General features: G+C 45.0%; 1 protein-coding gene across 1 annotated transcript; it reads right to left on the bottom strand.

Moving 5' to 3' along the window:
- Positions 1 to 18,447: 18,447 nt before the first annotated feature.
- On the bottom strand, positions 18,448 to 19,848 carry LOC123399688 (ammonium transporter 2 member 5-like). The gene has a single exon (XM_045094082.1). The coding sequence runs from the start codon at positions 19,846 to 19,848 to the stop codon at positions 18,448 to 18,450; it is 1,401 nt and encodes a 466-aa protein (XP_044950017.1).
- Positions 19,849 to 23,712: the final 3,864 nt, after the last annotated feature.

The raw sequence follows: 23,712 nt of genomic DNA, 5'->3' as shown, positions 1-23,712 counted from the left end.
TCTAATTTCTCCTTTCACTGTCACGAACTACAAATCCCCAACCACCATTCTTTATTATTTGTTGCTGTACATTTCCTGCTCTTGAATATCTGCAAGAACTCTCTTGTCTTCCTAGAAACTTGGCATGCCAGGTCAGATACTGAACCAACTGATTCGCCAACATTTAGTTTATTCCGCCTAGCTACACCACCAGCGCCAGAAAAGGTCAGCATGGTCCTGTTTGGATCATAGAGTTAGAGTTAGATTGGGTTAGAGTTGAGCTATCTAATCCTCAAAAATCCAAACAGGTAGGGTTAGATTGGGTTAGATGCATCTAACCCATCCAAAAACTCTAACCCACTCAAGAGGTGCTTTTTTGGGTTAGAGTTAGATGGGAAAAAAAAGAAAAAAAAATCACTTGCTACTCCATCCAGCCCGCACCAGATCCCACCAACCCCGCGTCCCTCCCGTCGCCCTCCCTCCTCACCATCCCAGCCGCCGGCCGTTGCGCCCTGCCGCAGCCCCGCCCCGCCGCGCCCCGCCGCCGGGCCGCCCCACCGGGCCGCGCCCTGCCCCGCCCCGCCGCGCCCTGCCGGCCACACAACGATCGGCCACATCAAATCCGGCAGTGAATATGGACAAAAGTAACCAAATGATTGAGAAAGGGCATTTATTGTCAATCTAACCCTCTCATCCAAACACCTCTTGGGTTAGAGTTAGTTCAGGGTTAGTTGAGGGTTAGAATCTAACTCTAACCTCTAACCCGGTTAGAGTATCCAAACAGGGCCAATGAGAGCTGCTTGCTCCGGTCCAGAATCATGATGGCATGCACAGTTTCCCGCCCATCCATGTATTCACGCAACCGCAGCCTCACGTCCTCCATATTTAGCATTCTTCACGCTAGTTTCACCTCTTTACACTTCAGTAGCATTTTTTTTTGACAAAGAGGTTAAACCCCCGGCTTCTGCATCAATCGATGCATGCAGCCATCTTTATTAATTATTTCATAAAGGTATGATAGAGTATACATCAATCCCTCCAAAGCCGCCACTCACACCTACAAACTCAATAATGTAAAATGCTCTCACTCCACATATCTAAAACCGGTGTTGTCGCCAATCCATCCACATAACGTATCGGGAACAACAGCCGGTGCAGCACACCTAAACCTCACGCACCCGTTTTACAAGCCGCCATCATCATCGAACCACTAACCCATCTTCAGGAAAGAGATCCGCATCATCCTTGCCAGTCCAAACATCCATCAACGCCACCACGGCGCCCAACGGCGCCACCGCCCTGCGCTCGTCCGTCCAGATGAGAACACTCCGGAAGATCTGTCGTGCGTAGCACCTGCCAACCAGGCATGACTCGGCGTAGCACCTGTCGGCCAGGCATGAATTGATAGCTCCATCGAAATTCTGTGCAAGACGACGCCGCTCCATCTCCTGTCTTAGTCTGCCAGCGCTGCTCCACAAACGATGCTCCCAAGAGAGAAACGGCACCGCAGTACCGTCATCGTTCGATCTGGAAGACCAGATCCTAGGGTTTCCCCCGAAGCAATGTCCATCACCAGGAACCGTTCAGGACCCACACAGTGCCCACCACCACTCAGCCCTTAAGGCGACGCCTTTAGGAAGGTCACTACGTCAAGGACGCCGCCACCGCACACCGGAGTTAGGGTTTTCACCCCGAGAGGCAAGGAAGGGGAACAGAGGAGCAGATGTATACCGACGTCTCCAAAAAGAAAAACGGCGCCATTGAGCGTCGTCGTCGGCGCAGTCGGCCTGGGCCAACCAAGGGGTTTTCCCCAATCCGAATCTCCTCCACCAGCTTCACCCGCAGGAAGGGCCCCGGCAACCACGTCGACATCGCCAAGAATCGCAGGAGAGAGGCCCACAGATCAGGGCCGGAGGACATCGGACAGATCTGGCGCCGAAGGGCCGCCATAGCAGCCACACGACGACTGACCACACGAGGGTTGTCCCACGGCCGGCCACACGAGGCACGCCGGCGAGCAGGAGAGTTCCGTCGCTCACCACACGGCCCAGAGGTGCGCCCGTGACGACGCGCCGCTACCGCACCGCCACCTGCGCCCCCCATGGGACAACCCCCACCGCGCGAAGGGGAACCGTCGGGGCGCGCCGCCCTCGCCCCCGCCTTTGGCAGACGGGCGTGGCCGCCACCGCCGGCACCGACGGCGACAGCGGCCGATGGAGGGAGGAGATCGACCGCCCGCTCGATCTAGGGTTGGGGCTTGATACGTCTCAAACGTATCTATAATTTTTGATGGTTTCATGCTGTTATCTTGTCATCTTTGGATGTTTTATGTACCTTTTATATCTTTTTTGGGACTAACTTATTAATTCAGTGCCAAGTGTCAGTTCCTGTTTTTTCTGTGTTTTTGGCTCTTTTCAGATCTGATTTTGGAACGGAGTCCAAACGGAATAAAATCCCCGAAATGATTTTTTCCCGAACGGAAGAAGATCAGGCGGCGTGTGGGCCAAGCCAGGAGGGCTGCAGGGAGCCCACAAGCCCCCACTCCGCCACCAGGGGGAGGCGGCGGTGGGCAGGCTTGTGGCCTCCCTGAGCACCCCCTGACCTAGATCTTGCGCCTATACATTCCCTAAAAATCAGAAAAAATCAAGGGATCCATGAAAATACTTTTCCGTAGCCGCAAGCTTCCATTTCCGCGAGATCTCATCTGGAGGCCCTTCCCGGTGCCCTGCCGGAGGGGACTTTGGAGTTGGAGGGCTCCTTCATCATCATCATTGCCCCTCCAATGACTCGTGAGTAGTTCACTTCAGACCTACGGGTCCGTAGTTAGTAGCTAGATGGCTTCTTCTCTCTCTTGGATCTTCAATACAAAGTTCTCCATGATCTTCATGGAGATCTATCCGATGTAATCTTCTTTGGCGGTGTGTTTGTCGAGATCCGATGAATTGTGGATTTGTGATCAGATTATCTATGATATATATTTGAGTCTTTGCTGATTTCTTATATGCAGATTTGATATCCTTGTAAGTCTCTCCGAGTCTTGGGTTTTGTTTGGCCAACTAGATCTATGATTTTTGCAATGGGAGAAATGCTTGGTTTTGGGTTTTGCCATGTGGTGACCTTTCCCAGTGACAGTAGGGGCAGCAAGGCACACATTAATTAGTTGCCATCAAGGGTAAAGAGGTGGGCTCTGTCGTTGATATGAGATTGTCCATCTAAATCATGTCATCTTGCTTAAGGCGTTACTCTGTTCTTTTGGACTTAATACACTAGATGCATGCTCGATAGCGGTCGACGTGTGGAGTAATAGTAGTAGATGCAGAAAGTATCGATCTACTTGTTTTGGACGTGATGCCTATAGATATAATCATTGTCATAGATGATGTCACGACTTTACGCGGTTCTATCAATTGCTCGACAGTAATTTGTTCACCTACCGTCTAGTTGCTTTCATGAGAGAAGCCACTAGTAAACACTACGACCCCCGGGTCTATTCACATCTATCGTTTCCACTTTCGTTTTTACTTTGCTTTCTTGCTTTGTTGCTTTCAGTTCTCACTTGCCGAACAATCTATAAGGGATTGACAACCCCTTCATAGCGTTGGGAGCAAGCTTTTTGTGTTTGTGCAGGCACTTGTGATACTCCTTCACTGGATCGATACCTTGGTTCTCAAACTGAGGGAAATACTTACCACCGTTGTGCTACATCACCCTTTCCGCTTCGAGGGAACACCAACGCAAGGCTCCAAGGCCACGGGGGAAATCCTTTGTATATTTGCCTAGGAAGTCCCTTAAGGCGTAGCCGTAGCAGAAGGATTCCTGGTGCCGCTGCTGAGGAGTATCAAGCAATACTCCTATTTCTAGCGCGGTGGAAGGTCTTTTGTTGCAGTAGCAGAAGTATTTCTGGCGCCGTTGCCGGGGAGGGAGAGATCTATCCAAGTAGGTCTCACAAACTCATCTCCTGCATTTACTTTTTTGCCAGTTGCCTCTCGTTTTCCTCTCCCCCACTTCACATTTGCTGTTTTCATTTGCCTTTCTCCTTTGCCGTTTTCTTTTGCCTTTTTCCGTTCGCCCTTCTTCCGCTTGCTTTCTGTTTGCTTGTGTTACCATGTGCCTTCTTTTAGCTTGCATCTTTGCTTGCTAAAAATCCATTGATATGGATCCTCATCCACTAGCTAATCTCTTTAAGAGACTCACTTATGTGGAACGAATTGCTAGTGAGTTGAGGGCACTTGACTATTTCTATGGAGTTTTGCTTAAGATGCGTGAATCTGAAAATTGTGAGGAAGAAATTCATGAAGTGATTCACGAGGGCTCCTTGAATGAAAGCATGATTGCAATGGCTTCACTATAAATCTTATTAGTGACAATCATGCTAAAAATATGCAAAACCCTAAGCTTGGGGATGCTAATTTTGCTTTGTCCACTACTTGTTGCAATAATCATGATTGGGGTGATGATCTTTCTTATGATCTTGAAAATTTGTTCAAACCTCATGATGAATATGATATTTGCAACAATACTGAAAGTGGGATTGGAGAAGTCATGACTTTATTTGATGATAATCCCACTATTTTTGAAGAGCGTCAACTTTGCATGCATGTGGATCATGAAAAGAATATCCTATGGGATAGCTATATTGTTGAATTTGAATATGATCCCACATGTAATTGCTATTAGAGAGGAAAATATTTTGGCAGAAACTTTCATGTTACCAAATCACCTCTCGTGATGTTGAGATTGCTCTTGTCTCTTTCTTCTTCCTTGCATATGGCAACTATTGGTTGTCTTGACAATCTGTTTTCCTATAAAATGCCTATGCATAGAAAGTATGTTAGACTTAGATGTGATTTTCACATGCTTTATGATACTCTCGTTGTGCTTCAATTCTTGTCTTTTGTGCGGGCATCACCTTTTGCCTAGCTAAGGGCGTTACACAAAAGCGCTTGTTGGGAGGCAACCCAACGAACCTATCCTTTTTCTTTCTATTTTGTGTTTTCCACACTTTCACAATTCTGTTATGATTGTGTTTTTTGTGTTTCTTTTTGCGTTTGTGCCAAGCAAAACCATTATGATTAGTCTTGGGGATGATTGTTTGGTCATGCTGGAAAAGACAGAAACTTTCTGCTCACAAAAAGAATTTTATTTTTTTTCTGTAAGATATTTTGAGTTGATTCTTTTTGCTGCTGATTACTACACAAATTCTTCAGACTGTCGTAATTTTTCAGAATTTGTGAGGTACCAGAAGTATACGAAATATACATATTGCTACAGACTGGTCTGCTGTTAATAGATTTTGTTTTTGTTGTGTTGGTTGCTTATTTTGATGAAACTATGGATAGTATCGGGGGGTATTAGCCATGGAAGATTGAAAATACAGTAACCCAACATCAGTATAAGTAGAATTTAAGTTGCTACAGTACCTAAGGAAGTGGTGGTTTGCTTTCTCATACTAATGTTATCATGAATTTCTGTTTAAGTTTCGTGTTGTGAAGTTTTCAAGTTTTGGGTGAAGTTCTTATGGACAAAGAGATAAAGTGTAGTAAGATCTCAAGCTTGGAGATGCCCAAGGCACCCCAAGAGATTCAAGGATACCGTACAAGCCTAAGCTTGGGGATGCCCCGGGAAGGCATCCCCTCTCTCGTCCTCAATCCATCGGTAACGTTACTTGGGGCTATATTTTTATTCAGCACATGTTATGTGTTTTTTGCTTGGAGCGTCTTGTATCGTAGGAGTCTTTTATTTTTGTTGTGTCACAATCATCCTTGCTGCACACCTAGACAGAGAGACATGCACACACTGTGATTTTGTCGAGCTTCACTTATATCTTTTGGTAGACAATTCAGCTCACATGTGCTTCACTTATATATTTTGAGCTAGATACTTTTGCTCTATGTGCTTCACTTATATCTTTTAGAGCGCAGCGGTGCGTGGCTTGGTAGTTGATCTATGCTTTGAAAGTAGTCTCAAAAGGGGCAGTTATCCAAAGGGATACGAAAACTTCCACCTTCATGTGCATTGAATAGTTAGAGAAGTTTTATTCATCTCAATTAGTTTTGAGTTGTGGTTATGGTAATATTAAAGTCATGCTAGTAAGGTGTTGTGGATCTAGAAATACTTGTGTTGAAGTTAGTGATTCCTATAGCATGCACGTATGGTGAACCGCTATGTGATGAAATCTAAGCATGATTAGTCTATTGATTGTCATCCTTTGCGTGGCGGTCGGGATCGCGCGATGGTTTATACCTACCAACCCTTCCCCTAGGAGTATGCGTTGAATGCTTTGTTTCGATTACTAATAAAACTTTTGCAACAAGTATATGAGTTCTTCATGACTAATGTTGAGTCCATGGTTTAGATGCACTTTCACCTTCCACCATCACTATCTTCTTAGTGCCGTGCAACTTTCGCCGGTGCACAAAACCCACCATTAGCCTCCCTCAAAACAGCCACCATACCTACCTATTATGGCTTTTTCAAAGTCATTCCGAGATATATTGCCATGCAACTACCACCATGACATGTGCCACACGTCTACATTACCATTGCATGATCGTAAGATAGCTAGCATGATGTTTCCATTAATGTCTATGCCATGCTAGATCATTGTCACGGTACACTACCGAAGGCATTCCATATAGAGTCATCGTTGCTCTAAGTTTTGAGCTGAAAGTGTGATGATCATCATTAATGGAGCATTCTCCCATGTGAGAAAATAAAAGAGGCCAAAGATTCCCACCAAAAAAAAGATGCCAAAGAGCCCACAAAAAAATGAGAGAAAAAGAGAGAAGGGACAATGTTACCACTTTTCCACACTTGTGCATATTAAGCACCATGATCTTCATGATTGAGAGTCTCTCGTTTTGTCACCACCATATAGCTAGTGGAAAATTTTCATTATATAACTTGGCTTGTATATTTCAATGATAGGCTTCCTCAAAATTGCCTTAGGTCTTCGTGAGCAAGCAAGTTGGATGCACACCCACTAGTTTTCCTTAAGAGCTTTCACATACTCTTAGCTCTAGTGCATCATTTGTATGGCAATCCTTACTCATTCACATTTATATCTATTGATGAGCATCTCCACAGCTCATTGATATGCCTATTTAATGTGACTATCTTCTCCTTTTTTTCTTACAACCTCCACCACACTCCACACCATCTATAGTGCTATAACCATGGCTCATGCTCATGTATTGCGTGAGAGTTGAAAAGGTTTGAGAAAGTAAAGGTGTGAAACAATTACTTGGCCAATACCGGGGTTGTGCATGAGTTAAACTCGTTGTGCAATGATGATAGAGCATAGCCAGACTATATGCTTTTGTAGGAATAACTTTCTTTTGGCCTTGTTATTTTGAAAGTTCATGATTACCTTGCTAGTTTGCTTGGATTATTATTGTTTCCACGTCAATAGAAAACTATTGTTTTGAATCTAATGGATCTGAACATTCACATCACATAAGAGGAGTTACAAAGCACATCTATGCTAGGTAGCATGAAAGCATCAAAAATTCATTCTTTATCACTTCCCTACTCGAGGACGAGCAGGAGTTAAGCTTGGGAATGCTTGATACGTCTCAAACGTATCTATAATTTTTGATGGTTTCATGCTGTTATCTTGTCATCTTTGGATGTTTTATGTAACTTTTATATCTTTTTTGGGACTAACTTATTAATTCAGTGCCAAGTGCCAGTTCCTGTTTTTTCTGTGTTTTTGGCTCTTTTCAGATCTGATTTTGGAACGGAGTCCAAACGGAATAAAATCCCTGAAATGATTTTTTCCCGAACGGAAGAAGATCAGGCGGCGTGTGGGCCAAGCCAGGAGGGCTGCAGGGAGCCCACAAGCCCCCACTCCGCCACCAGGGGGGAGGCGGCGGTGGGCAGGCTTGTGGCCTCCCTGAGCGCCCCCTGACCTAGATCTTGCACCTATATATTCCCTAAAAATCATTAAAAAAATCAAGGGATCCACGAAAATACTTTTCCGCCGCCGCAAGTTTCCGTTTCCGCGAGATCTCATCTGGAGACCCTTCCCGGTGCCCTGCCGGAGGGGACTTTGGAGTTGGAGGGCTTCTTCATCATCATCATTGCCCCTCCAATGACTCGTGAGTAGTTCACTTCAGACCTACGGATCCGTAGTTAGTAGCTAGATGGCTTCTTCTCTCTCTTGGATCTTCAATACAAAGTTCTCCATGATCTTCATGGAGATCTATCCGATGCAATCTTCTTTGGCGGTGTGTTTGTCGAGATCCGATGAATTGTGGATTTGTGATCAGATTATCTATGATATATATTTGAGTCTTTGCTGATTTCTTATACGCATAATTTGATATCCTTGTAAGTCTCTCCGAGTCTTGGGTTTTGTTTGGCCAACTAGATCTATGATTCTTGCAATGGGAGAAGTGCTTGGTTTTGGGTTCTTACCATGTGGTGACCTTTCCCAGTGACAGTAGGGGCAGCAAGGCACACATTAAGTAGTTGCCATCAAGGGTAACAAGGTGGGCTCTGTCGTTGATATGAGATTGTCCATCTACATCATGTCATCTTGCTTAAGGCGTTACTCTGTTCTTTTGGACTTAATACACTAGGTGCATGCTGAATAGCGGTCGACGTGTGGAGTAATAGTAGTAGATGCAGAAAGTATCCGTCTACTTGTTTTGGACGTGATGCCTATAGATATAATCATTGTCATAGATGACGTCACGACTTTGCGCGGTTCTATCAGTTGCTCGACAGTAATTTGTTCACCCACCATCTACTTGCTTTCATGAGAGAAGCCACTAGTAAACACTACGGCCCCGGGGTCTATTCACATCTATCGTTTCCACTTTTGCTTTTACTTTGCTTTGTTGCTTTGTTGCTTTCAGTTCTCACTTGGCGAACAATCTATAAGGGATTGACAACCCCTTCATAGCGTTGGGAGCAAGCTTTTTGTGTTTGTACAGGCACTTGTGATACTCCTTCACTGGATCGATACCTTGGTTCTTAAACTTAGGGAAATACTTACCACCGCTGTGCTACATCACCCTTTCCGCTTCGAGGGAACACCAACGCAAGGCTCCAAGGCCACGGGGAAAATCCTTTGCATATTTGCCTAGGAAGTCCCTTAAGGCGTAACCGTAGCAGAAGGATTCATAGTGCCGCTGCTGAGGAGTATCAAGCAATACTCCTATTTCTAGCGTTGTTGGAAGGTCTTTTGTTGCAGTAGCAGGGCTCCGGAGTCGCTTACGCGAGCGACCCGGGAGGCGGAGGAACGGAGGCGGCTCTCTCGCTTGAAATGAAGATGCTGAACAAATGTGCTCATGAACAAATATACACTTCAGTAGCATATGTGCAGTATCTTCATCCAGGTGCTTGCAACATGGACATAGCGTATCACACTCGATACCTCTGTGTTCAATATTTCTGCTGACCGGGAAGCTATTATGGCATATCCTCCACATAAAGTTTTGGACAAGAGAGTGGACTTTCAGCACCCGGGTCCCTAGACACCCTCTATGAACAGTAACACCAAAACAAATAGAAAAAAATTCGAAAAAATCTGAAACTTTGCAAGATAAAAAATGATAAAAAAATAGGTGCTTGCAAGTTTTCATGCCAAAAAAACATTTGAGGAGCTCTACACAGGAAAAACATTTTCGTAGTTCAAATTTTGAACACTTTTAGCACTAAATCTGAACCTTGTTTGTACACCTTCCTCTACATGATATTTTGACATGAAAACTTGTAAGAACCTATAAAGTTTGACCATCTTATATGTTGTTAAGTTTTAGATTTTTTCAAACTTTTTTTCTATTTTTTTGATTTCACTGTTCATAGAGGGTGCCTAGGCACCCGGGTGCTGTTACACCTTTCTCTTGATATAATCAATATTCTGCTGAATTTGTAGGTAGGCATTCCTTTGTAGGTTGTATTAATTAATGGTGCAAATAATTGTCAGCGATTGGGAAAAACAAGCCCCAGTTGTATTATGCGCAAAGCTATTGAGAATGTCAATTTTAAAAATATTTTGAATTGTTCCTTTATTGATTTATTTTACATGAGATTCATATTGGAAATATTAATATTGCCAAGGAAACATAGTTGATTCATCTGGGACTCTCTAATGGGAGACTCTGATTAAGAATGATAAGTCCAGGTTCCCCTTAAGTGTGCGGAAGAGCTATTTGGGTGAGTGCATTTTGGTGAGCATTGTGCTTCTAATTTTATGTATATTTTGTATGACCACAAATCAAAATTGGAATAATAGTTCAGACTTCAAAACAGGGTTCAGTCTGCACTTCCTGAGATGGCATGTCCTTAGAAGATATACACATGCAGCCATATTTGCATGATGATGCTGAATTGGCTTGAGTAGTTTCTGTTATCGTAATTGGCATCTTGTGCAATACCATTAGATCAATTGAATATCTAACACGACTCTGCGATACCCATACAACACCATGAATTTGTCAAGCAAAAAGTGACACCATCACGTAACCAAGGGAGATGGGCAATTTTCATGCAGATGTAATGTATATATTTATCTTGCATATAACAGTATGGTACCACATGATAATTAACTAATTTAAATCTTTTGTTGCTGCTTCCCATAAAACAAAGGGCTTCAAACTTCCCAATAGAGGATTACATATGCTTCTGATCTGTTTTTCTTTCACATAGCATGCAGTGCATTTTTTTGAGATTTTTAGTTGCTCGGCTGGTCAGTAATGGTGGGCCTCACCGTGCCATCTCATAGGTATGATCCGTCCGCACTACTGAGGACGAACAACAGTTGGAGGCACAACCGCTGACGACCAAGAATGGGTATAGTTGTCATTTCTTTTGGCAGGCAAGCGGTCTTGAGTACATTACCAAGAGTTGGGGGTGTTGCTGGCCATAGGTAGTAAGAAAATGCATTGGGAATTTGAGATTCAAAGTGTGACATTTATATTAATTAGTAGTAGCATATTGTACCTCTTATAGTATAGACCTGCTCTTATGGTGATTATCTCACCAATATTCTATTCCAAATATTGGGTTTTAATGCATATCTTGATACAACTAGACATATCTTTGCTTTTATCTTTCTTTGTTTTTGTTGCAAACAACTTATATACTTCCATGTTCCACTAATGCTACAGTTCACATTGGCATCATTGACTAGCTGGCGATACTTCATGTGAGGTTGATGAGGCAACACGAGGAGAGTTTGATATTCTACTGGATGCTTGACAACACATTATTGGAAAGGCAGGTGCATGCTTTATAATTTTCTTGTATTCGACAATGTATTCCCTGCAGTTTTGAGTTCTTAGTGATGGAGTGCTATAAACAGGTTACGATATATGGTGATTTTGTCTATCTGCAGTCCATCCATCAATACTTTTAGTTTGTTTTCTCTTGCTTTAATCAGGATTCATGAAGATGCGCAACACTATGGTATTTTCTTAAACGAGGTACAACTTCTAATCGTTTCATAAGATACTTTCTAAATGGTACTGCCAGTGCTAGCATTCATGACTTGATTTGACACATTGTACATGTAAAATGTAATCTGGATGGTTTTGGAACTTTCGAGAATTGTTGATGAATGGTGTGGTATTGTGCTCCAAGGATGTGGACAAGGATTTAGACTTTAGGAATTAAACATGCATTAGATTGGCAATAAAGAGGTAAAAGTTGTGCCTATTATCTAGCAGTCCCCTAGTTTGATTGGCATTCGTTGTGCACTCACTTTTTCAGGTTTTCTCCGTTTCCCTACACGGTTCTTGTCCGGTTTCATTGGGTTATCCTTTTTCTTTTTCTTTTTCTTTTGAATTCTCCCTTTTGGTCTTTCTTTTGTTTTTCTTGTTGCTTTTTAAATTTATGGCTTCCTTTTTCTTCATTCATTAGTGGGAAAAAAATACCTTTTGTGTATAAACATTTTGCAAATACAAAATGGATATTTTTTTCCTTTCTTGTGTACATAAATATTTTCTCCCAAATATGAAATGGATACTTTTTTCCTGCACTGCACCGTTGCTGATAGGTGGATCTTCCATCTCGCTACCTCCGATGGGGGATCAACAACCTTGTCGCCGTGCATGGGCGAGTCATGTGACTAGTGTAGTGGTGTTACGGTTTGACCGTGGAATGGGGCAGGGAAGGAAAATGGAGGGACAATAGAAGAGCAAGATTAACGCCGTTGATGTACTGACCATACACAGGCGCTTGCAAAATAGAATTTCCATGCGCTAATGATAAGTTGGAGGAGGTTTCTACATAACAACCACCTCTAAAAAAAATTCCCACGCAATTTCATAGTTCGGACCGCCTCCGGAGCTTTATGTAGAAATATTAATTCGGTATGACTATATCTCATCTAGATGTGAGATAATACATCACATCTAAGTATGGCATAACTATGTCATATCTAAGTTGGATGTGGAATTTTTAGTCTTGGTTCTTTTTGTTATTGCTTGGGCTTTGTTTGTTCGTGCACAAAACAGAAAAATAAGTTGTTCACGGATGGATCTGGGCTACTGGCTATCGGTTGTCCCATGTAGTGACTGGGTCACATTAGTGTTTGGCATGTTTGAATCATTGCATGTGGCTTGATGAATGAACACATAAAGAATTTGGTAAGAAAGTGGGTCTCCTTGGCGAAAGTATGAGGCCTCTCGATGTAGAGCTTGTGAGAAATGTTGTGATGTTATATTTCTTTCTGTTTCTTATAACGCTTTGATGAAATAAACAATATTTGCAAACTTCAAAAGTGGATGAATTAGAAAGGAGTAGGAAATTTGAAAATTTTCACGAATTTAAGAACTTACCGAATACAAAAAATATGTTCATATATTTTTTAAAGAGTTCATGATGTTAAGAAAATGGTCATGGATTGTTATTTAAAATAGAAAAAAGAAAAAAATGAATATTTTGTTAAATGTGGACATACAACTGGGTGACAAACCCTCGCCCCGTCCCTAATTGTAATCTCGTTTGCATGCATGCAATTGTTGTCGAGGGGGAACTGCAACAAGGACAAAAATGTGTCGGACCCCTAGTAAGTATAGAGCGAGGAGTTGCAACCGGAAGAAAATTTGTCGGACCTAGTTATGTGTCGAGGATGGACTAACAATTGAGGCAAAATCAGTTGGGCCTAGTTGCATATTGAGGGTTGACTTGCGACCAGAACAAAAATGGGTCCGGCCCAGTTACGTGTCGAGGATGGACTTGTAACTAGGATAAAATTCAATCGGGCATAGTTGTGTATTGAGGGTGGACTTGTAACTCAAACAAAAAAGGGTCGAGCCCTCACTTGTGCATCGAGGGTGAAGTTGCAATTGAGACAAAAAATAGGTCGGGGTCCTAGTTGTGTATTGAGGGTGGAGTTGCAACTAGAACATAAATGTGTCGGACCCGAGTTGCGTGTCGAGGTGGACTTGCAATTGGTACAAAACTGGTTTGGGCCTCGAGTTGTGTACCGAGGATGGAATTACAACAACAACAACCAAGCCTTTCAGTCCCAAACAAGTTGGGGTAGGCTAGAATTGAAACCCATAAGATCTTGAAACCAAGTCATGGCTCTGGAACGTGGATAGCTAACTTCCACGCACCCCTGTCCATGGCTAAGTCTTTGTCGATATTCCAAACCTTCAGGTCTCTCTTAACGGACTCCTCACATGTCAAGTTTGGTCTACCACGACCCCTCTTAACATTCTCAGCACGCTTTATCCGTCCGCTATGCACCAGCGCTTCCGATGGCCTCCGTTGAATATGTCCAAACCATCTGAGACGATGTTGGACCAGCTGTGTGTTAAGCGTGGACTTACAACTAGGACAAAAATAGAGAAAGTACAACAGGAACAAAATTCGTGCCCAGTTGCATGTTGAGGATGAACTTGCTACTAGAATAAATTAAAAAATAGTTGGGCCTGGTTGCGTATTAAGGATGGACTTGTAACTAGAATAAAAATAGGTCGGGTTCAATTGTGTGTCGAGAGTGAACTTGCAAGTAGGACAAAAATTAATCGGACACAATTGCGTATTCAGATTGGACTTGCAACTCGAATGGAAATTAGTTGGGCCCAATCGTTTCAAGAGTAGAGTTGCAATTGGGACAATATGGGTCGGATCCGAGTTGTGTATCGAGGATGTCGTTGCAACCGAAATAGAACGGGTCGGCCCCTAATTGTGTATTGTGCTAGGCTTGCAAGTAGAACAAAAAATGGCGGGGATGGGGCAGTTACATGTTAAGAATGGAGTTGTGACTGGGGACAAAAATGGAGCATCACTCCCCCTTCCTCGACAAGTTGCTTATCTAAAGTGGGCTCGCAACAGGATCAACATACAACTATGTTGAGATAAGGTAAATTACATATCAAAAGTGGACGCACGACTGGGTCAAACGAGTTACGTGTTAATGATGAATATATAATTTTTTATTCACTCGACATATACATGGCATATCAGATAATAAATATTGACACAACAGCGACACAACAACCTGCTTTATAGAAACAATGCACAAACACATTACCTAAATTCTTAATGCAATGACAACAACCAAACGAAAATGTGGCCAGCTACAGGAGGACGGCCTAGCGAAAACGATACACCATCACCAAATACAAGCTTCACAAGCAGTCCAAGAAAAAGGCCACTAACATTTTTTCTAGACCAAAATAAACCCAAAACACTAGCCAAACAACAAAAAGAATGTCGTGAGGACTAGAAAGAACAAGGCTCACGATAGATAGCTAGAAAAAGAACGGCCTAACAACATGGACGAGCCTTCCTCTCGGTCTCGGTGGACAAAACACATCAACAACATTACAGAAAACAAAAATCTTGACATTGCATCGGACGGACAACAAGTTAGATGTGAGGTATGTAATTCACATCTAGATGTGAAATAGCATTTCTATTTTGGATGCATTGCATGTGCCTCTTATCAGTTTGGTCACAACGGCTTCGAGGGGGAGGATATTAGCACAAACCATAGCTAGCTCCACCGTTGACAGCCAAGGGCCTATCGACGAGAGGGGGCTGACGTACTACCTTCGTTTTTATTTACTCTGCCACAATGACTCACGGAAGAGCTCAACGGAGAATGGGACAGATGAACATTGTCAACGTTAGTGGCCCAGGAAGATGAGGATTGTTAGCTATATGGGACGCATTTGGTTTCTCGCATTACCCTCGATCAAGCCCGTGGGGGAAGAAATCATCCTGTTTGGTTGCGTGGCCCGCATCCAAATCTTGACCCGCACAAACTTTAAAGAAGTGCTCAGCCAGACCCGCTAGGAACGGTCGAATCAATAGTTTCTAGCGAGTCAGGCTCGGGCAATGCAGGGGAGGGGAATGCTACGCTGCGTTGTTGTGGGCAGGGAGATGGTGGGAGCGATGGTACGTCTCCTAAAAAGCAGCGGTACAAATTCGCGTCACCGCCCGCCGATTCGCAGTCGTCCTATATAGCCAGGTTGACCGTGCAACAAAACTCCCGCCACCATCCCCCCCCCTCTCGAGCTTTCACGCAAGCCTGGATCCATCTTGATGATGAGGTAAGTGGTGCAACTACTCCGGCGAGGCGAATCCACTCCTCCTCGTCTCCTTCATGCCAATAACCTCCTCCGCGGCTCCTCCAATGGCGTTTATAAGTTCAATGACTCCCTCCCCTCTACTAGTTGTAGCTAGATCCGATGATGTGGTGGGGTTAGATCTTCCGATCTGTTCGATGTGATGTTGGAGTAGCTAGTTGGGATGGATTTGAAGCATGCTAGGGATTCTTTCCGTGATTGCTTGCTTAGATGTTCATAAATGGATTGGTAGTATGCTTACATGTTCATGGATGGATTGGTAATATGCTTAGATGCATGGTATGGTAGTGTCCAAGTGTTGATCAAGATTATCCATATGTGTACATAGTTAGTGGTGTCTTAATTAGACTAGATCATTCATGTGTGCATGTTTTAATGTTTGTTCATACGTACTGCTAGTTCAGTGTAGTCTATAGTCCATGTGTACAGCTAGTTCATACCGTCGATGTGTAGTGTGTTGTAATATTGATGATGCTTACGTTTGTAGGACATGAGCACGCAAGAGTTTAGTCTGTCCATCATGTCGTCCGAGAGTCAGATCTCGGCGTCCTACGTCAAGGACTCCCAAGCTAACATCGACTAGATGCCTCTCGATTATGAGGTTTTCGAGGTGACGACTATGATTCCTCCATTTGTGTTGGTTCAGCCCAATGTTGTAGCTCATGTTGTTGCTCAAAAGGAAGCCGCAAAGAAGAACAATGATGGTAGAGGATGGATCATGAAATGGTAGCCGTACCTTTCCACTTTTGTGCTTAACAAGATGTGTGAGATCATATCTAGTGAAGTGAGGACTCGCAAGGGCTTCAAGGAGGTGCACTTGAACTCCGTGGCGAAGCAAGTGTTCGAGATTTGTGGTCAGGAGGTCACCTCAACCCAGGTTTACAACCACCTGAGGAAGTAGAGAACGAGGTGGATCATCTCCTCCAAGCTGAAAGACATGAGCGGTGCTTCATAGGATGAGGAGACCTCATGACCCTCTTGGATGCTAAGCGCTACCAAGGCCACATCGCGGTTAGCTCACAAACCATGCCATTCTAAATAATCAGTTGTTTAAGCCTATGAATCATTGTTATACTAACTAACCGCCACTCTATGTTGTTTCTTTCTTAGGATCACCACAAGGATGTAGAGTTCCTCAACACACCTATCCAGAACTACCACTAGATGCAACAAATCTTCTCCTTCGGGCTCGAACTAGCAAGCATGCTATGGGCTCTGGTCAGCCCCTGGGCTCGCCGATGTCCGTGATGCCCGACTATCCGGACACCATCAACATTGATGCTCCTGAGGAGGATGGTGAGCATGTTCATGTGGTTGATAAGAAGAGGAAGCGGGCATGTTTCATGGAGGAGGAGTTGATCGTCTTCAGCAGCATGACTCACGCAGTGAAGGAGGTGGCCATCACCATCGGGGAGAGCAAGACAACCGACGTTTACCCTGAGATCTACACGTCGTAATGGAGCAAGGTGACTTGAGTTGAGAGGCTCTCATGGTGAGTCTCAACCATCTGCTTGACAACAAAGCCCATGGTGTTGGATTTGTTGCCATGGGAGAGGCTCATAGGGTGCTCTCGATGAGGACCTGGCTGGGAAAACACTACTACTAGTGCTGGTTCTGCTGGTGGCGACGGCGTGCATGATCCTTGACGATGACAATGACGTTGTTGACGTATATTTTATGTAGTTAGGGCTTGAAAACAATCATATGATATGTATATTTTGATGAGGTGGTATATACTAACCCCTTACGGTGATCCGTGTGGTGATCATGAACTTGCGGTGGTAGGATTACACCCTGTTTTGGACGTGGTGGTAGGATGACACCAACGTAGTGGTAGGTTGAACTTGCAATGTGGTATGATCATGCATGCTTGCTAATGCTCTCGCTCCATTGCTTTTGTGCTTCATTGCTTGCTCCTAGAGTGCTTCAATGCATGTTGTTTGTGTTTTCCAATGCTTGTTGATTCAACTTAGTGCTCATTTGCACTGCTAGGATAAGTTGTATGCGGTGTTCGAAGGGAGGGTTTCAGGGGTTTACAGTTCATGGGAAGGTTGCAACCAACAAGTTTCACGGGACAACGACAACAACCAGTGAGGATTTAAGACTAGGTAGGCGGAGAAGATGCTTACTCCAAGTATGTGGGAGAGGTGGATCGTCCGTTTGGTTGAAGAACTTCATCATATTCGTCCAGTTCATCGCCATTGCAGTGTTGTGGCGTTGATGTGCTCGGCGTTATCGCGTACAAGGTGTAGTAGTAATGGGTAAGCTCATTAAATAGGGTATAAGTTGAGCACAACTCTATGCTCATGAGCTTTGCTACATCTACGTAATTTGCTTACGTAAACTTACATATCAAGCAACGTGGGAGTTTAGGATTGGAGTTGGGGAAAAGGAAGGGGCCCCACCCCGGTGAAAATCAGGGGAGGATGTTAAGATTAGTTGGAAGAATACGTAAACATGTGTAGGTGTACGTAGGTGTAGGATTTTCGATATGCTCATATGCAACCAAATAACATGCATTCATCTGACCATATACAATGCGAACAACCAAACACGAAACGAGCAGGCATCGCTACGATGTAGAAAGAGGATATGCAAACAATTAATCAACATGCAGATGTTGGTTTTTGACATGCAAATATCCATCCAGATCCTAGTAGAATAAGCATGCAACAAAGTGTTTAAAAACGATACAAGCAACCAAACTCGCCCATATTGATCCAAGGGCTCAGCCCCTTTGGACTGCTTCAACGATCGAAAACTACACAGTTGTGGGTTTGGCCGTAGAGGAGGCTCTTCCTAATTTCCTTGGACATTAATTCGTTGGTGGACTACAGATCTACTCCTAAATAGCAAATCCGTTAAGCATACTTCACAGTGGAGTACATATGGACCTTACAATGCATAGGGTTGCTCAGATGATCTCATCAACCTTGGACGACATTGGATTGGCCGTCATTTGGTATCGCCGGCTCCCATGCACGGACTGCTCGTACGTCTCGCCCTCGCCCCACACCGCGTACGCGTCCTCGCCGTGTATGGCGTCGTCGCCGGCCGCCAGCTGCTCCTCGCTGAGCCGGAGCGGCACGGCCAACCCGACGAGCAGGCACACGACGCTCGTGACGACGGCGTTGAGCGCCACGATGAACGCGATCCCGGCCAGCTGCACGCCCATCTGCCGAAACCCTGCCGAGGCGCGCCCGCCCCTGACCGCGTACGCGAAGCCCACGTACCGCGGGTCGTCGCCGAAGAAGAGCCGGCAGAGCCGCGGCTCCGCCAGGAGGCCCGTCATGAGGCCGCCCAGGCTGCCGGCCACGGCGTGCGTGTGGAGGATGGCGAGCGTGTCGTCCACGTGCTTCAGGATCCGGCACCGCTTGTGCAGTACCATCATGGTGAACCACGGCACGCTCCCGGAGACGAGCCCCATCAGCATCGCCGCCCAGCCCTGCACCAGCCCGGCTCCTGGGGTGATGCACACGAGGCCGGTGATCATGCCCTGGACGGCGCCGATGACGGAGGGGCGGCCGAAGACGAAGCAGTCGAGGATGAGCCACACCAGGAGGCTCGTGGCCGTGCAGAGGTGCGTGTTGACGACGGCGACGGACGCGTCGATGTTGGCGGCGTAGGGCGCGCCGCCGTTGAACCCCGTCCACCCCATCCACAGCAGCCCGGCTCCGGCGAGCGTGAGGAGGATGTTGTTGGGCGGGAACGCCTCCCTGTCCTTGGCCGTCCTCGGGCCGACCCAGAAGGCGGCGGTGAAGCCGGCGATGCCGGACGACAGGTGGATGACGTAGCCGCCGGCGAAGTCCATGACGCCGGCCTTGAAGAGGAACCCGTTAGGGCTCCAGACGCTGAAGGCGCCGACGGTGTAGGAGAAGGTGAGCCAGAGGGGCACAAAGATCATCCAGGCGCGGAAGTTCATGCGGCCGAGGAGCGAGCCTGCGACGAGGATGAGCGTGATGGCGGCGAAGACGAACTGGAAGAAGAGGAGCGTGGCGGCCGGGTAGGCGCCGGCGAAGCCCTGGCCGGCGAGGAAGCCGGCGCTGTCGAGGCCGGCGAAGTCGGGGCGTCCGACGAAGGGGAGGAGGCGGTCGCCGAAGGACATGCGGAAGCCCCAGAGGCACCAGCAGACCATGGTGGCGGCGAAGGCGTAGAGCGCCATGAAGGCGGAGTTGACGGCCCACTTCTTCTTGACGATGCTGCCGTAGAGGATGACCAGGCCCGGCACGCTCTGCAGCCCCACCAGCGCCGCCGCCGCCAGCTGCCACGCGTTGTCGCCCTTCTCAAGCCACTCCGGCGCCGCCTCCGTCGCCATCGATCTACGCGCCGGCGATGGCAGTCGACGATGCAGAGTGTGTTCGCGCGTGAGTCGTGACAAGATCCGCGTCGCGTTCGCGAGGGGAGTACGCGGTGCCAAGTGGAGGGAGCGAGAGCTATATAGGAGGAGCAGGGTGGAAGAGGTCCGGGAGGGAGAAGCCGGAGGCGGAAGCCGCGCAGATTCCCGAGATACTTTCTTTCTGAACGACGAGATTCAGTTGTGCATGTGTGTTCTGTGGCTGAATCTTCTGCTGTTTTATGGGGGTTAGTTGCTTTCTACCTCTGCACTTTGCAGTAGCATTAACACCGGCTAGCCGGCCGACCGTAATTAGCGTCCGAGCTGTATGTTCACAGCGGCGATTTCTGCATGGACAAACTGAATGGCGCAGACAATCTAATGAAGCATTCTCAACTTCTATGATTTCAAGTGACTAAAGAATAAGAGTACAAATCTGAAGGTCCTATATGCGGATCAAATGGCGGACTTCCTTATGAGTGTTGGGGCATTCCCGGTTCTTCAATTGTCTGATCGATCTCCAGTTTTGGAATCATGGGCCGGCTAATCGCTTCTGGCGAGGTGGATTTAGTCAACAACATTGTTGTAAGCGCCATTTGTACCCAACATAAGCGCAAAAGCTCCATACAAAAGTAAATTATTATATAGTACTCCCTCCGTCTTAAAATAAGTGACTCAAAAATTGACTCAACTTTGCATTAACTTTAGTACAATAGTTAACATACTTTTGAATCGCTTATTTTAAAAAGGAGGGAGTATATTACTTCCTTCGTACTTAAATAATTGTTGTTGAAAAGAACTAAACTAGTTTTTTTAACAATAATTATTTTGATACAGAGGGAGTATATAGTACTCTTTCTGTTTCGTAATATAAGGGCTCTTTTAATGTTAATATGGGACGGAGATGATGGAAAACGTTGCATGGAAAACAAAAAAAATTCTATGCACATACAAGATATATCCATGATGATGATCATCTACGAGAGGAGAGATCGGATCCACATATCCTTGTAGATTGTTAAGCGGGAAGCGCTAAGAAATGCGGTTGATGTAGTCGAACGTCTTCGCAATCCAAATCGCAAGCCGCCGCGCGATCCAATCACGATCTAGTGCCGAACGGTCGGCATCTCCGCGTTCAGCACACGTACAGCTCGATGACGATCTCCTCCGTCTTGATCTAGCAAGAGGGGGCGGAGAGGTAGATGAATTCTTCGATAGCACGACGGTGTGGCGGTGGTGGTAGTGGAGCGGATCCGGCAGGGCTTCCCCGTGGACTATTGAATCGATCTAGAGGAGAAACGAACTAGAGGAAGGAAGAGAGAGCTGCGTCGTGGCTTAAGGTGCGGCTGCCCTCTCTCCTCTCCAATATATATAGGAGGGAGGGAAAGGGGTGGCGCCCTAGGGTTTCTCCTAGGGTCGGCCGGCAGCCCCCAAGAGGAGGAGTCCTCGTGATGTCTGGGATCTCATCCGGGACACCGAACAACCTTCAATCACCAACATACATAACTCAACTATACCGAAACGTAATGGAACCTTCAGTCTGCAGATCATGCGGGTTCGAGAACTATGCATACATGACCGAGACACTCTCCAGTCAATAACCAATAACGGGACCTACATGCCCATATTGATTCCTACATATTCTACGAAGATCTTTATCGGTCAAACCACGATGTCAAGGATTCAATTAATCATGTATGTTGTTCCCTTTATTCATCGGTATGTTACTTGCGTGAGATTCGATCATCGGTGTCTCCATACCTAGTTCAATCTCGTTACAGACAAGTCTCTTTACTCGTCCGTAATACAAGATCCCATGACTAACTCTTTGGTCACACTGCTTGCAAGCTTGTTGTGATGTTGTATTACCAAGTGGGTGTTAGAGATACCTCTCCGTCATACGGAGTAACAAATTTCAGTCTCAATCCACACCAACCCAATAGACACCCTCGAAGATACCTGTAGAGTACCTTTATAGTCACTAACTTACGTTGTGACGTTTGATACACACAAAGTATTCCTCCGATGCCCGGGAGTTGCATGATCTTATGGTCATAGGAACACATATTTGACATGCAGAAAACAATAGCAATAAACTGACACGATCATATGCTACGTTCATAGTTTGGGTCTTGTCCATCACATCATTCTCCTAATGATGTGATCCCGTTATCAAATGACAACTCATGTTTATGGCCACAAAACCTTGATCATCTTTGATCAACGATCTAGTCCTTTAGAGGCTTACTAGGGACAATGTGTTGTCTATGTATCCACACATGTATTTAGTTTTCAATCAATATAATTATAAGCATGGATAATAAATAATTATCATGAACAAGAAAATATAATAATAATCATTGTATTATTACCTCTAAGGCATATTTCCAACAGGAGGGAATAGTATAAAGCGAACTCGCTGTACCGTCCTTTTGTGTGTACTGATGCGCGGATCAACACACAACAAAACTAATCTTTAGCGGCAGATCCCTGTCCCAAAAGTTCAAAATGTATCTAATATCTCAGTCCCTTGCAATTTCAAAGAGATTAAATTTTTCTTCATCTAGCAAATCACCAAAACTTAATCGCCAAAAAACACAAGTTTTGTACACAAACTCATCTGAAACACACATTTAAACTTGTTCATCACATCATTCAATTTAGGTACCACACTAACAAAAGAGCTCGTACGTTGCAACGGAAGAAAAGAAAATACCACACTCCCCTAACTCAGTAACCACGACTCAAAACCTCAATAGGTCCACGTCATTTATTTCAACACATGGCATCCCATCTTTGTTGCCATTTATCCGTCTTCCCACTCTCATTGTCGGTGTCCTCGGTGCTCATGCAATCATTGGACGGGGTATTCGCCCGAATGAGTAGATCAGATGGTAACATGGGCAGAGTTTTATCCAAGTCCATGCCCTCGGTATACGAGGTAATACCCTACTCTTGCTCATATATATTCATTGTATAGGGGGTACAAGAATTGTGAGATTGAGCAAAGCTCTAGGTTATGTTGATGTCTATTCGACTAGCATGAATCCGACTTATATGGATGCGAGGAGTCTAGGGTTACATGTTCTAAGTCGGTTGGGAGGATTTCCTCCGGACATCGATCGTCTTAATTATCTTGTATGCTAACTCTTCCGGGCCCACCGTGTTATAGGTCCAATGGCTAGGTTGATTGGTCCATGGCGTAGCCGACCTAGGAGGAGCCGGTCATGCCTACTAAGGACGACTTTCGGTCAGGTGAGGAACCCTTAGGGTGTAACATCGTCAACAAGCTCCATTTTGCATTTCTGATGAAGATGTTAAAACTTAAAAGTTACATAGTAATACAAAAAACACAATGTTAATAATGTTACTTGTTAGAAATATACTTTAAACTGGGTCCTTGTTATACTTGCTCTAATAAAAAATAGACTTATGTTGAAGTTCTGAGGTAATCACACATATGGAAATTCAAAAAGATACGATCCACGTCATAATCCATATCGGGTTCACAAATTTATTAAAAAAGAATGCAATCAAAGAATGTGAGAAAGATCTAAAAATTTAAATTAACTTTTTAAGCCACATATAGGGTTGTCAACGCCTCTTATATATAGGCGGTCAGGTCGGGAGACGAGAGATTATGTATACATGGCATTAGGCTGAGCTTCACCCATTCACGAAACATTAGGCGGGTTGAACAGCAGAGGAGGAGCACACATGTATCCTTCTTCTTCCCATGCTTCTAGGTCGTGGAAGGCAATTTCGTATATGTTGGTCTCAACTCTCATCCATGTCCGGGGTGGTATTAAATTTTCCACAATGTTATGAAATCTCACATGGGTCTTT

Source organism: Hordeum vulgare, chromosome 5H (assembly GCF_904849725.1).
Source record: "Hordeum vulgare subsp. vulgare chromosome 5H, MorexV3_pseudomolecules_assembly, whole genome shotgun sequence".
Classification (NCBI taxonomy): Eukaryota; Viridiplantae; Streptophyta; class Magnoliopsida; order Poales; family Poaceae; genus Hordeum; species Hordeum vulgare.
This window is presented reverse-complemented; position numbering and strand designations above follow the sequence as displayed.